Source organism: Oncorhynchus clarkii, chromosome 28 (assembly GCF_045791955.1).
Source record: "Oncorhynchus clarkii lewisi isolate Uvic-CL-2024 chromosome 28, UVic_Ocla_1.0, whole genome shotgun sequence".
Classification (NCBI taxonomy): Eukaryota; Metazoa; Chordata; class Actinopteri; order Salmoniformes; family Salmonidae; genus Oncorhynchus; species Oncorhynchus clarkii.
This window is the reverse complement of record NC_092174.1, coordinates 48,451,173-48,466,805: the sequence shown is the minus strand read 5'-3', so window position 1 is coordinate 48,466,805 and position 15,633 is coordinate 48,451,173. Positions and strand designations below refer to the sequence as shown.

Below are 15,633 nucleotides of genomic sequence, written 5' to 3'. Positions count from 1 at the left end.
ATATCATTGCGCATGCATGTAAATCAGCCATGGGAAATATGTCGTGTGGGCATACCTATTCAAAACAATGCACTATTCAAAGATATTATCCGCCATAAATACATTTATTACCATGTGGCAGAATACGGTGTATTAGTTTGGCTGCAATGAAAACAATGAGAGGCATAGACTTCAATTATCAAAATTCCAATTTCCAACTGCCAAAACGTAAGTCGGTTAATCAGCGCTTTTTTTGTGTGATGGTGTGCATTGTTGAAGGGGGTGGGGTGCTTCACACACGAGGACACGGACTGTCAGAGTCAGCGCAGAAAGCATTGCCACGTAATTGCAGACTCCTTTTTAGGGCGATCAGTTTACCCCAGGGTCTTCAAATGGTGATTTATTTCCCCCTCTCAGCCGCCCTGTGCGTGACACTCACTTCGGCCTGTTCCCTTCCCGTTACCAGAGGCTCGCTCCGCCTCGCAGGGTCCTGGGCGTTGAGCGATAGATTTGACTCAAAACGCGCGAATGTGAGACCTCATCGTTCCTTTTTACCCCAGCTCATAGTCATACCGCGGTCTGGACTCAGAGGCGAGGAGAGGATACACTTTTACCCCAGCTCAGTCATACCGCGGTCTGGACTCACAGGCGAGGAGAAACGTTTAGCCCAGCTCAGTCATACCGCGGTCTGGACGGTCTGGACTCAGAGGCGAGGAGAGGAGAAACTTGCTATAAACTTGCTTAAACACTTTGTGTTTAAAAATCCGGGGAATATCCAGGAAGAAGCCAAATGTTGTCGTGTTGTATATGTTTCGGGGTTTTATTTGACGAGGTGAGGGGCCTCTTATCGAGTGGAATCGAACAGAGGACCATAGATCTGGCTTAAAGTGGAGTGATTTGGATCTGTAAAACCAACGGCTTTCCAACCAAATTCATACAAAACGAGCCCTGTCTTGAGTTGAAACCAGCGCTGTTATGGTTATGGAGTTATTCTTGATATTTTTCTGTGCGTCGAGTATAAGTTAGCTTGGTAGGTTTGTTATACGCTAATCGGTGTTTTGACGTCTGTATTGAGTCAGCGTCATGACTTCTGGCTATGCGCATGTAATGGACAGACAAGACTCACTGATGAGCCGCCTGGAGAGCCCGATATCAGCCAAACTGGAAACACTGCAGGCCAAGAAAAACTTCTCTGTCAGCCACCTGTTGGATCTGGAGGAGGTGCGGGAGATGATAGGGGTTCAGGCCAATGAGAGCGCCGGGGATGCGGGAAGGAGCGTGGTGGAGTCCCCGGGGCTGACCAGCGGCAGCGATACGACGCAGCAGGAGAGTAAGTTAGTAGAAAGGGGAATGGTGTGGCCTTCCTCCGGTGTATAATAACTGTAATACGCTGTGATATCAGATAGAGAAAATTGTCACGTTAGTGAACACACGTCCGTGAAACAACACCAATGTTTTCTTCATGCGTTCATGCGTTCTTCATGCGTTCATAACCTTTCCTGTGTAACCTGGGAAGGGATGGAGGCGCATAAAGCTACTCTTAGCGCACAACGAACAAGTGCTTGTATTCTTCTTCTTTATGTATAGAGCCTCTATACTCCTTTAGATTGCTCAATCACAAACCTTTTTATAGAGCCTCTATACAATAGCTTCGGGAAATAAGGGTGTTGAGGGCGATGAAAAATCCCCCTGGATAAAAATATATATATATGTAAAAAAACATATATATATATACAGTACCAGTCAAAAGTTTGGACACACCTACTCATTCAAGGGTTTTTCTTTATTTGTTTCTATTTTCTACATTGTAGAATAATGGCGAAGACATCAAAACTATAAAATGACACATATGTAGTAACCAAAAAAGTGTTAAACAAATCCAAATATATTTTATTTTTAAGATTCTTCAAATGAGCCACCCTTTGCCTTGATGACAGCTTTGCACACTCTTGGCATTCTCTCAACCAGCTTCATGTAGTCACCTGGAATTAATTTCAATTAACAGGTGTGCCTTGTTAAAATGTAATATGTTGAATTTATTTTCTTCTTAATGCGTTTGAGCCAATCAGTTGTGTTGTGACAAGGTAGGGATGGTATACAGAAGATGGCTCTATTTGGTAAAATACCAAGTCCATATTATGGCAAGAACAGCTCAAATATACAAAGAGAAACAACAGTCCAGGTCAGTCAATGCTGAAAAACCATCAAGCGCTATGATGAAACTGGCTCTCGTGAGGACCGCCACAGGAAAGGAAGACCCAGAGTTACCTCTGCTGCAGAGGATAAGTTCGTTAGAGATACCAGCCTCAGAAACTGCATCCCAAATAAATGCTTCACAGAGTTCAAGTAACAGACACATCTCAACATCAACTGTTCAGAGGAGACTGCGTGAATCAGGCCTTCATGGTCAAATTGCTGCAAAGCAAACACTACTAAAGGACACCAATAATAAGAAGAGACTTGCTTGGGCCAAGAAACACGAGCAATGGCCATCATGGAAATCTGTCCTTTTGACTGATGAGTCCAAATTTTAGATTTTTGGTTCCAATCGCTGTGTCTTTGTGAGACACAGAGTAGGTGAACAGATGATCTCCGCATGTGTGGTTCCCACCGTGAAGCATGGAGGAGGAGGTGTGATGATGTGGGGGTGCTTTGCTGGTGACACTGTCTGTGAATTATTTAGAATTCAAGGCACACTTAACCAGCATGGCTACCACAGCATTCTGCAGCGATACGCCATCCCATCTGGTTTGCATTAAGTGGGACTATCATTTGTTTTTCAACAGGACAGTGACCCAACAGACCTCCAGGCTGTGTAAGGGCTATTTGACCAAGAAGGAGTGATGGAGTGATGCATCAGATGACCTGGCCTCCACAATCACCCAACCTCAACCCAATTGAGATGGTTTGGGATGAGTTGGACCGCAGAGTGAAGGAAAAGCAGCCAACAAGTGCTCAGCATATGTGGGAACTCCTTCAAGACTGTTGGAAAAGCATTCTAGGTGAAGCTGGTTAAGAGAATGCAAAGAGTGTGCAAAGCTGTCATCAAGGCAAAGGGTGGCTACTTTGAAGAATCTAAAATATATTTTGATTTGTTTAACAGTTTTTTTGGTTACTACAATGTAGAAAATAGTTTTAAAAAATAAAGAAAAACCCTTGAATGACTAGGTGTGTCCAAACTTTTGACTGGTACTGTACCTATGGACTGGGCCTTTAATCGTACTGTATTAGTGGACTGGGCCTTTAATCGTACTGTACCTATGGACTGGGCCTTTAATCGTACTGTATTAGTGGACTGGGCCTTTAATCGTACTGTACCTATGGACTGGGCCTTTAATCGTGCTGTATTAGTGGACTGGGCCTTTAATCGTACTGTACCTATGGACTGGGCCTTTAATCATACTGTATTAGTGGACTGATAAAGCAGTCTGCTGTGCCAGCGCTGACCAAAAAACATTTGTCCAAACTACTTCCCCAGTGGCTATGTTATATATACCAGGGATCATCAACTAGATTCAGCTGGGAGCTGATTCTTTCTAGAAAGGATGGCCTTAATTACAAGTAATTTGTAGACTGCAAATTGAAAGCAAGAAGCCCAAACATATATAATGTTTGACTAAAACATAATCATTTCAAACCTTGCTTACATTTGTATACGATCACTTCGTGTCGCTCTACTTAGAAACATATTTCTTAAATTTAAATCACTTGGAGCTGATTTCCTGATGTTTTTTTACAGACTTTTATGTCCAACAATGAAAATTCCACTACAACACATAGCCGCTACAACACATAGCCTATTAGTTATGCAATTAGCCAGTACAAACACATAGCCTATTAGCTATCCAATTCGCGCGCTACAACACATAGCCTATTAGTTATACAATTAGCCACTACACACACATAGCCTATTAGCTATCCAATTAGCCGCTACAAACACATAGCCTATTAGCTATACAATTAGCCACTACAAACACATAGCCTATTAGCTATCCAATTAGCCGCTACAAACACATAGCCTATTAGCTATACAATTAGCCGCTACAAACACATAGCCTATTAGTTATACAATTAGCCGCTACAAACACATAGCCTATTAGCTATACAATTAGCCGCTACAAACACATAGCCTATAAGTTTTACAATTAGCCGCTACAAACACATAGCCTATTAGCTATACAATTAGCCGCTACAAACACATAGCCTATAAGTTTTACAATTAGCCGCTACAAACACATAGCCTATTAGCTATACAATTAGCCCCTACAAACACATAGCCTATTAGCTATACAATTAGTCGCTACAAACACATAGCCTATTAGCTATACAATTAGCCCCTACAAACACATAGCCTATTAGCTATACAATTAGCCGCTACAAACACATAGCCTATTAGCTATACAATTAGCCGCTACAAACACATAGCCTATAAGTTTTACAATTAGCCGCTACAAACACATAGCCTATTAGCTATACAATTAGCCGCTACAAACACATAGCCTATTAGCTATACAATTAGCCACTACAAACACATAGCCTATTAGCTATACAATTAGCCCCTACAAACACATAGCCTATTAGCTATACAATTAGCCGCTACAAACACATAGCCTATTAGCTATACAATTAGCCCCTACAAACACATAGCCTATTAGCTATACAATTAGCCCCTACAAACACATAGCCTATTAGCTATACAATTAGCCGCTACAAACACATAGCCTATTAGCTATACAATTAGCCCCTACAAACACATAGCCTATTAGCTATACAATTAGCCGCTACAAACACATAGCCTATTAGCTATACAATTAGCCCCTACAAACACATAGCCTATTAGCTATACAATTAGCCCCTACAAACACATAGCCTATTAGCTATACAATTAGCCCCTACAAACACATAGCCTATTAGCTATACAATTAGCCACGACAAACACATATGATATCTGAGCGAGAGTGACTAACAGAATCAAAGTGGGCCCCCTGGAGGTGTGGGCCCCTGGGCACGTGCCCTTCATGCCTGGTCAATAATTAGGCCGTGATGACACGTTTAGATAGACTCATTTACCAATCAAATATAGAGTTTTCCTGACATGGGCTAATCAAATCAAATCAAAGTTTATTTGTCACGTGAGCTGAATACAACAGTGAAATGCTTGCTTACAGGCTCTAACCAATAGTGCAAAAAGGGTGTTAAGTGAACAATAGGTAGGTAAAGAAAATAAAACAACAGTAAAAAGACAGGCTATATACATTAGAGAGGCTATATACAGTAGAGAGGCTATATACAGTAGAGAGGATATATACAGTAGAGAGGCTATATACAGTAGAGAGGCTATATACATTAGAGAGGCTATATACAGTAGAGAGGCTATATACAGTAGAGAGGATATATACAGTAGAGAGGTTATATACAGTAGAGAGGCTATATACAGTAGAGAGGCTATATACAGTAGAGAGGATATATACAGTAGAGAGGTTATATACAGTAGAGAGGCTATATACAGTAGAGAGGATATATACAGTAGAGAGGTTATATACAGTAGAGGGGCTATTTACAGTAGAGAGGCTATATACAGTAGAGAGGCTCTATACAGTAGAGAGGCTATATACAGTAGAGAGGCTATATACAGTAGAGGGGCTATATACAGTAGAGAGGCTCTATACAGTAGAGAGGCTCTATACAGTAGAGAGGCTATATACAGTAGAGAGGCTCTATACAGTAGAGGCGCTCTATACAGTAGAGAGGCTCTATACAGTAGAGAGGCTATACACAGTAGAGGGGCTATATACAGTAGAGAGGCTATATACAGTAGAGAGGCTATATACAGTAGAGAGGCTATATACAGTAGAGGGGCTATATACAGTAGAGAGGCTATATACAGTAGAGAGGCTCTATACAGTAGAGAGGCTATATACAGTAGAGAGGCTATATACAGTAGAGAGGCTCTATACAGTAGAGAGGCTATATACAGTAGAGAGGCTATATACAGTAGAGAGGCTATATACAGTAGAGAGGCTCTATACAGTAGAGAGGCTATATACAATAGAGAGGCTATATACAGTAGAGAGGCTATATACAGTAGAGAGGCTATATATAGTAGAGAGGCTATATACAGTAGAGAGGCTATATACAGTAGAGAGGCTATATACAGTAGAGAGGCTATATACAGTAGAGAGGCTATATACAGTAGACAGGCTATATACAGTAGAGAGGCTATATATATATATATATATATTTTTTTTAACCTTTATTTAACCAGGCAAGTCAGTTAAGAACAAATTCTTATTTTCAATGACGGCCTAGTGGGTTAACTGCCTGTTCAGGGGCAGAACGGCAGATTTGTACCTTGTCAGCTCGGGTGTTTGAACTTGCAACTTTCCAGTTACTAGTCCAACGCTCTAACCACTAGGCTACAGTAGCGAGGCTACATACAGACACCGTTTAGTCAGGCTGATTGAGGTAGTATGTACATGTAGATATGATAATTGAGTGATTGTCAGGGAATGACATATAACAACAGGAAAACTGCTGATGCACAACCAAGTTTCTGAATTGCACCCTGCGTATTTTACTATTCCAACTGTCAACAGTAAATTGCGACTCCTGACTGAGTTGTTATTGAATATTTTAGGAGGTTCGGACCTCGGTGTACTCATACGTATACCAGTGGAACGACAACAGTAGCTAATACCTGTTACTGTGACGTCATCACCCTGCTGTGCAGTAGGTCTGTTGCCGTGTCGCCCTCAATTGTTGGTCTTTACTTGTAAAAACATCATTAGCAGAAAATAAGTCGTTTTCTTTAAATAAAGACAACCGTGTAAAGTTAATGTGTTATGCCGGCGTTTTAGAAAGAATGCTTTTAGGCTTACGTTTCAGGACCAGGCTTGGCCTAACTCTGTGTCACACATCAAATGTGTTATGTTTATTACATAAACAACAACAGACTTCTCACTACACGTGTAGGCCGACAATTAAGCTTTAGTGAGTACTGTAATAAATGTGAGAATCCCATTGTCTCATAAAGACACAGAGGAGAATATTCTAGGCCTATATTTTAGACCAACAAAATCAAGTGGAATCCATTTTAAAATGTGTGAGCTTAAAAATGTATAATAAAACCATTTATGAAGGTGAGTTTTTTTTTTTATATATATTTTATATTCCTAAATTAATGCTTCAAAAAGTAGCATATTATTTTAGTAAACACCAATAATCAATGCAAACCTAAAAAAGCTAGCCCTTGTAACTCTAAAGCAGGCTATAAATGAGCTCTTACAGGAGTCAATTCTGGACGCAATCTAGTGTAAACATGCAGCTCTATGTTTGTTTACGTCGCTCAGAAATGAATGTTGACAGGCCTCTTAAATGAATCATGTGAGTGTTTCTTCAGAGGCCGGCTGGATGAATGAGGCTGATTATTTAAAATCTCTATTTATTTAAATGTTTTATTGAACCTTTAATTAACTAGTCAGTTAAGGACAAATTTCTTATTTACAACGACGGCCTACCAAAAGGCAAAAGGCCTCCTGCGGGGACGGGGGCCTGGGATTCAAAATATACAAAATCAATTAAATAAAAATATAGGACAAAACACACATTACGATAAGAGAGACAACACTACACTACATAAAGAGAGACCTAAGACAACAACATAGCATGGCAGCAACACATGACAACATAGCATGGCAGCAACACATGACAACACAAAATGGTAGCAACACAACATGGCAAGGTGGCAACACAACATGACAACAACATGGTAGCAACACAACATGGCAACAACATGGTAGCAGCACAAAACATGGTACCAACATTATTGGGCACAGACAACAGCACAAAGGTCAAGAAGGTAGAGACAACAATACATCACATGAAGCAGCCACTGTCAGTAAGAGTGTCAATGATTGAGTCTTTGAACAAAGAGATGGAGATAAAACTGTTTTTTAAAAGTTTGAGTGTTTGTTGCAGCTCGTTCCAGTCTCCAGCTGCATTCATAGGAATGTATTTCCACCAGCAGGACATGGTGCCATTAGATTGCACACGAATTCATGTCATGGATCCAGGGGTCAAACTTAGGAGTTTTATTCGTTGACCAATGATGTTATTTCAATACTCTGACTGGTTGGATGTAGGTCGAACTAGTGAGAGCTCTGTTATTTCAATACTCTGACTGGTTGGATGTAAGCCAAACTAGTGAGAGCTCTGTTATTTCAATACTCTGACTGGTTGGATGTAAGCCGAACTAGTGAGAGCTCTGTTATTGCTGTTTCCTCTTATTAAGTGTCAATTCTCAGAGAGAGAATCCCAAGTCTCTGTTCGATAACTTATATGTGTAGCCGGGTCTGTAGAGGCTCTGTAGTCGGGTCTGTAATGGCTGTGTAGTCTGGTCTGTAGGGGCTCCATAGCCATATCTGTAGCCGGCTCTGTAGAGGCTCTGTAGTCGGGTCTGTAATGGCTGTGTAGTCTGGTCTGTAGGGGCTCCGTAGCCAGATCTGTAGCCGGCTCTGTAGAGGCTCTGTAGTCGGGTCTGTAATGGCTGTGTAGTCTGGTCTGTAGGGGCTCCGTAGCCAGATCTGTAGCCGGCTCTGTAGAGGCTCTGTAGTCGGGTCTGTAATGGCTGTGTAGTCTGGTCTGTAGGGGCTCCGTAGCCAGATCTGTAGCCGGCTCTGTAGAGGCTCTGTAGTCGGGTCTGTAATGGCTGTGTAGTCTGGTCTGTAGGGTCTCCTTAGCCAGATCTGTAGCCGGCTCTGTAGCATGGTCTGTAGCATGGTCTGTAGCGGGGTCTGGTCTGTGTCCCTGAGGCTTTATGGTTTAATTAGTGATTGATGAGGAGGAGAAGTGTGTCGGAGGAATGAGTGTCTCCTCTGACAGGAGGGTTCTCTAGTAACAGAGCATCAAGAGACAGACGGCCCACAGACTGGGACCATTGGGAGTAAAACTTAGTAGATCTACGCAGAAACCTTTTGTAAACAGAAATTATATTTTAAATAACACTTTTTTTACACATTTTGTTAGATGACAGCCTTATTGTAAAATACCCCATAATGATAAAGCAAAAACATGTTTTTGTTGCTAAGTTATATATATTTTTTAACGAAATATCACATTTATATAAGAATTCAGACCCTTTGCACAGTACTTTGTTGAAGCACCTTTGGCAGTGATTACAGCCTCGAGTCTTCTTTGGTATGACGCTACAAGCTTGGCACACCTGTATTTGGGGAGGTTCTCCCATTCTACTCTGCAGATCCTCTCAAGCTCTGTCAAGTTGGATGGGGAGCGTCGCTGCACAGCTATTTTGAGGTCTCTCCAAAGATGTTCAATCGGGTTCAAGTCTAGGCTCTGGCTGGGCCACTCAAGGACATTCAGAGACTTGTCCCAAAGCCACTCCTGCGTTGTCTTGGCTGTGTGCTTAGGGTCGTTGTCCTGTTGGAAGGTCAACCTTCGCCCCAATCTGAGGTCCTGAGCGCTCTGGAGCAGGTTTTCATCAAGGCTCAGTTCATCTTTCCCTCGATCTTGACTAGTCTCCCAGTCCCTGAAAAACATCCCCACAGCATGATGCTGCCACCACCATGCTTCACTTTAGAGATGGTGCCAGGTGTGATGCTTGGCATTCAGGCCAAAGAGATCAATATTGGTTTCATCAGACCAGAGAATCTTGTTTTTCATGGTCTGATAGTCTTTAGGTGCCTTTGGCAAACTCCAAGTGGGTTGTCATGTGCCTTTTCCTGAGGAGTGGCTTCTGTCTGGCCACTCTACCATAAAGGCCTGATTGGTGGAGTGCTGCAGAGATGGTTGTCATTCTGGAAGGTTCACCCGTCTATACAGAGGAACTATGGGTCTCTGTCAGAGTGACCATCGGGATCTTGGTCACCTTCCTGACCAAGGCCCTTCTCCCCCGATTGCTCAGCTTGTCTGGGCGGCCAGCTCTAGGAAGAGTCTTCCAAACTTCTTCCATTTAAGAATGATGGAGGCCACTGTGTTCTTGGGGACCTTCAATGATGCAGACATTTTTTGGTACCATTCCCCAGATCTGTGCCTCGACACAATCCTGTCTCGGAGCTCTACGGACAATTCCTTCCACCTCTTGGCTTGGTTTTTGCTCTGACATGCACTGTCAAATACGTTATACAGACAGGTGTCTGGCACTGTATATTATTAATAACCTAAATCGTAGGCTAGCCTAAAGTTTGCCTCTAATAATCAAACGATATGTGACATTTTGAATGTTCAAGATGCACATCTTCCATTTCAATGTGCCGACCACTGATCAGAAATACACTAACTGGCTAGTTGAGGTTTAGGGTTTTAAATGGTCAAATAACATGTTTCTCAAGTTCCATTATAACAATATATGTGTTATAATCTTGAATGTTTATTTCTCGTGGATGATTATGACTGTGTATTATCACATAAAGGTTCAGGATAAATAAATAAAACAAATAAAATACTAAATAAAACACAATTGAAGCAAAAGGCAATCCACAGTCAACAGTTGGTTATATGTAGCAGGGCTGTAATCAGGATGTATTGGAATCTGTTCTGTACTGTACTGCTCTCAATGTGTATAGGGCTACATTTACATATACCTGTTTGTCAGTGTTCATATTGACGTGTGTTTCTCTCTAGATGAGCATGTGAGTTCTGAGGAGAAGAAGAGGAAGCATCGTCGTAACAGAACAACCTTCAACAGCAGTCAGCTGCAGGCACTAGAGAGAGTGTTTGAGAGGACACACTACCCTGACGCCTTCGTACGGGAGGACCTGGCACGCAGGGTTAACCTCATTGAGACACGGGTACAGGTGAGAGTCAGGGTTAACCTCACTGAGGTATGGGGTACAGGTGAGAGTCAGGGTTAACCTCACTGAGGTGTGGGGTACAGGTGAGAGTCAGGGTTAACCTCACTGAGGTGTGGGGTACAGGTGAGAGTCAGGGTTAACCTCACTGAGGTGCGGATACAGGTGAGAGTCAGTGTTAACCTCACTGAAGTATGGGGTACAGATGAGAGTCAGGGTTAACCTCACTGAGGGACAGGTACAGGTCAGAGTCAGGGTTAACCTCACTGAGGGACAGGTACAGGTGAGAGTCAGGGTTAAACTCACTGAGGGACAGGTGAGAGTCAGGGTTAACCTCACTGAGGGACATGTACAGGTGAGAGTCAGGGTTAACCTCACTGAGGGACAGGTGGGCGTCAGCCTGGATTGGCTATGTGCAGCGACTCGGTTCCACTGAAATCCTTCAAAGCGAATGTAGAATAGAATAGAAAATAGTAGAACACAATAGAATGTTCTTCTCTTCTCTGACCTCACCTACAATCTTTATCTTGATAGCAACAGAATGCAAATAGTATAATCTGATTTACCTGTCCTCTCCCTCTCTGTAACGATGTTCACCTGCTCTCTCTCTCTCTCTCTCTAACGATGTTCACCTGTCCTCTCTCTCTCTCTCACTAACGATGTTTACCTGTCCTCTCTCTGTCTCTCTCTCTATGTTCACCTGTCCCCCCCTTCTCTCTCTCTCTCTAACGATTTTCACCTGTCCTCTCTTTCTCTCTCTAACAATGTTTCACCTGTCATCTCGCTCTCTCTCTAACAATGTTCAGCTGTTCTGCTCTCTCTCACTAACAATGTTTACCTGTCCTCTCTCTCTCTCTCTCTCTCTCTCTCACTAAGGATGTTCACATGTCCTCTCTCTTTCTCTCTAACAATGCTTCACCTGTCCTCTCTCTCTCACACACTAACGATGTTCACCTGCTCTCTCTCTCTCTCGATGTTCACCTGTCCTCTCTCTCTCTCTCTCTCTCTCTCTCTCTAACGATGTTCACCTGTCCTGTCTCTTTCTCTCTAACAATGTTCCACCTGTCGTCTCTCTCTAACGATGTTCTCCTGTCCTCTCTCTCTAATGATGTTCTCCTGTCCTCTCTCTCTCTAATGATGTTCTGTTGTCCTCTCTCTCTCTCTCTCTCTAATGATGTTCTCCTGTCTTCTCTCTCTCTCTAATGATGTTCTCCTGTCCCCTCTCTCCCAGGTGTGGTTTCAGAACAGGAGGGCTAAGTTCCGTCGTAACGAGCGTGCTATGCTAGCCAGTAAAAATTCCTCCATGATGAAGTCCTACTCTCGTGACCTCACAGCAGTGGAGCAGCCAATCGCACCTCGACCCAACGACTACCTGTCCTGGGGCTCCTCTTCACCCTACAGGTAAGGACAGGTAACTGTCTCAGCTCTTTTGATTTGGGTTTTAAACCATACTGTACTGTATGTCAGATACAGGCTGGGATTTAATAAAAAAATGCAGTACTTTGTTGAAGCACCTTTGGCAGCGATTACAGCCTAGAGTCTTCTTTGGTATGACGCTACAAGTTTGGCACGTCTGTATTTGGGGAGTTTCTCCCATTCTTCTCTGCAGATCCTCTCAAGCTCTGCCAGGTTGGATGGGGAGGGTCTCTGCACAGCTATTTTCAGGTCTCTCCAGAGAGATTTGATTGGGTTCAAGTCCGCGCTCTGGCTGGCTCAAAGACGTTCATCTTTTCCTCGATCCTGACTGGTCTCCCAGTCCCTGCTTCTGAAAAACATCCCCACAGCATGATGCTGCCACCACCATGATTCCCTCTAGGGATGGTGCCAGGTTTCCTCCAGACTTGACGCTTGGCATTCAGGCCAAAGAGTTCAATCTTAGTTTCATCAGACCAGAGAATCTTGTTTCTCATTGTTTGAGAGTCAGTGGTGGGTTAGTGGTTAGAGTTTAGGGTTTAGAGTTAGTGGTTAGGGTTAGGGTTAGTGGTTAGGGTTAGGGTTAGTTTAATAATTACTCTATTTTCTCCCTAACTCTCTAGTGCCATGGCAGGGTTATGGTTAGGGTTAGGGTTAGTGGTTAGGGTTAGGGTTCAGGGTTAATAGATAGTTTAATAATTACTCTATTTTCTCCCTAACTCTCTAGTGCCATGGCAGGGTTAGGGTTAGGGGTTGGGGTTTAGGGGCTATGGGTTAGGGGTTAGGGTTTAGGGTTGAAGGGTTAGTGGTTAGGGGTTAGGGTTTAGGGCTAGAGTTAGGGGTTAGGGTTCAGGGCTAGAGTTAGGGGTTAGTGGTTAGGTGTAGGGTTTAGGCCTAGAGTTAGGGGTTAGAGTTAGAGTTAGAGTTTGGGGTTTAGGGTTAGTGGTTAGAGTTTAGGGTTTAGAGTTAGTAGTTAGGGTTAGGGTTAGTGGTTAGGGTTTAGGGTTAGTGTTTAGGGTTTAGGGTTAGTGGTTAGAGTTTAGGGTTTAGAGTTAGTAGTTAGGGTTAGGGTTAGTGGTTAGGGTTTAGGGTTAGAGTTTAGGGTTTAGGGTTAGTGGTTAGAGTTTAGGGTTTAGGGTTAGTGGTTAGAGTTTAGGGTTTAGAGTTAGTAGTTAGGGTTAGGGTTAGTGGTTAGGGTTTAGGGTTAGAGTTTAGGGTTTAGGGTTAGTGGTTAGAGTTTAGGGTTTAGAGTTAGTGGTTAGGGTTAGGGTTAGTGGTTAGGGTTTAGGGTTAGTGGTTAGTGGTTAGGGTTAGTGGTTAGGGTTTAGAGTTAGTGGTTAGGGTTAGTGGTTAGGGTTAGGGTTTAGGGTTAATAGATAGTTTAATAATTACTCTATTTTCTCCCTAACTCTCTAGTGCCATGGCAGGGTTAGGGTTAGGGGTTAGGGTTTAGGGGCTATGGGTTAGGGGTTAGGGTTTAGGGTTGAAGGGTTAGGGTTAGGGTTTAGGGTTAATAGATAGTTTAATAATTACTCTATTTTCTCCCTAACTCTCTAGTGCCATGGCAGGGTTAGGGTCAGGGTTAGGGTTAGAGTTAGGGTTAGGGTTAGGGTTTAGGGTTAATAGATAGTTTAATAATTACTCTATTTTCTCCCTAACTCTCTAGTGCCATGGCAGGGTTAGGGTTAGGGTTAGGGTTAGTGGTTAGGGTTAGGGTTCAGGGTTAATAGATAGTTTAATAATTACTCTATTTTCTCCCTAACTCTCTAGTGCCATGGCAGGGTTAGGGTTAGGGTTAGGGTTAGTGGTTAGGGTTAGGGTTCAGGGTTAATAGATAGTTTAATAATTACTCTATTTTCTCCCTAACTCTCTAGTGCCATGGCAGGGTTAGGGTTAGGGTTAGTGGTTAGGGTTAGGGTTCAGGGTTAACAGATAGTTTAATAATTACTTTATTTTCTCCCTAACTCTCTAGTGCCATGGCAGCGTACCCCCCCACATGTTCTCCCACCACCTCAGCCCAGGGGATGAACATGGCTAACAGCATCGCTAACCTCCGGCTCAAAGCCAAGGAGTACAGCCTCAACCAGGTGCCTACTGTCAACTGATGAAGAGGAGGAAGATAAATGCTTCTCCTAAAGTCTAGAGAGTTCTACAGAGAAATCACGTTTACCAAAGGACGACACAACAAGCAGTTCAAACTGCAGTCTTGGTTTTTAACGGCACGTCACAATGTCAATGAATGTGTTTAGTGTGTTTTTATGTGCGTGATCGTCTACAGAAAACTGGTCCTACACGCCAGAGACATTTGAGAGCATATCCTGTCCAGCTAAGTAGCCACGATGGCCAATGAACCAGAGGGTAACTGACTGTATTCATCATTGTTATACAGTTTTACTATCAACGTTCCTCTCCTCACTCTGGCACCAACAGGATATGTGCCACCTTTGCCTTAGAATTTCAGAATTTCAAACATTTGGGGACTTTTGGGAGACTTGTATTGATATCTATATTTTTGGGCTGGTTTGAAAACTTTTGGAAAGTTTTTTTTGTTTAATTATTTTGAGAACTCTGGACTTATGATGAATTCTAACCCGAAACAAAGACACAAACAGTCAGACAAACTTTTTTAACCCTAACCCTTTTCCCAGCACTGGCCTGAGGAGCCAAGCCTTCTCTCCTGGGGTTATATGAGGAGCCAAGCCTTCACTCCTGGGGTTATATGAGGAGCCAAGCCTTCTCTCCTGGGGTTATATGAGGAGCCAAGCCTTCTCTCCTGGGGTTATATTAGGAGCCAAGCCTTCTCTCCTGGGGTTATATTAGGAGCCAAGCCTTCTCTCCTGGGGTTATATTAGGAGCCAAGCCTTCTCTCCTGGGGTTATATTAGGAGCCAAGCCTTCTCTCCTGGGGTTATATTAGGAGCCAAGCCTTCTCTCCTGGGGTTATATTAGGAGCCAAGCCTTCTCTCCTGGGGTTATATTAGGAGCCAAGCCTTCTCTCCTGGGGTTATATTAGGAGCCAAGCCTTCTCTCCTGGGGTTATATGAGGAGCCAAGCCTTCTCTCCTGGGGTTATATTAGGAGCCAAGCCTTCTCTCCTGGGGTTATATTAGGAGCCAAGCCTTCTCTCCTGGGGTTATATTAGGAGCCAAGCCTTCTCTCCTGGGGTTATATTAGGAGCCATGCCTTCTCTCCTGGGGTTATATTAGGAGCCAAGCCTTCTCTCCTGGGGTTATATTAGGAGCCAAGCCTTCTCTCCTGGGGTTATATTAGGAGCCAAGCCTTCTCTCCTGGGGTTATATGAGGAGCCAAGCCTTCTCTCCTGGGGTTATATTAGGAGCCAAGCCTTCTCTCCTGGGGTTATATTAGGAGCCAAGCCTTCTCTCCTGGGGTTATATTAGGAGCCAAGCCTTCTCTCCTGGGGTTATATTAGGAGCCACG

At 43.2% G+C, this 15,633-nt stretch overlaps 1 protein-coding gene across 1 annotated transcript; it reads left to right on the top strand.

Moving 5' to 3' along the window:
* Positions 1-777: 777 nt before the first annotated feature.
* Positions 778-14,916, top strand: LOC139387111 (paired mesoderm homeobox protein 1-like). Its single transcript, XM_071133127.1, has 4 exons — positions 778-1,309; positions 10,618-10,790; positions 12,016-12,185; positions 14,170-14,916. Exons 1-4 carry the CDS (start codon positions 1,063-1,065, stop codon positions 14,300-14,302), a joined length of 723 nt encoding a protein of 240 aa, XP_070989228.1. The 5' UTR covers positions 778-1,062; the 3' UTR covers positions 14,303-14,916.
* The last annotated feature ends 717 nt before the right edge of the window (positions 14,917-15,633 follow it).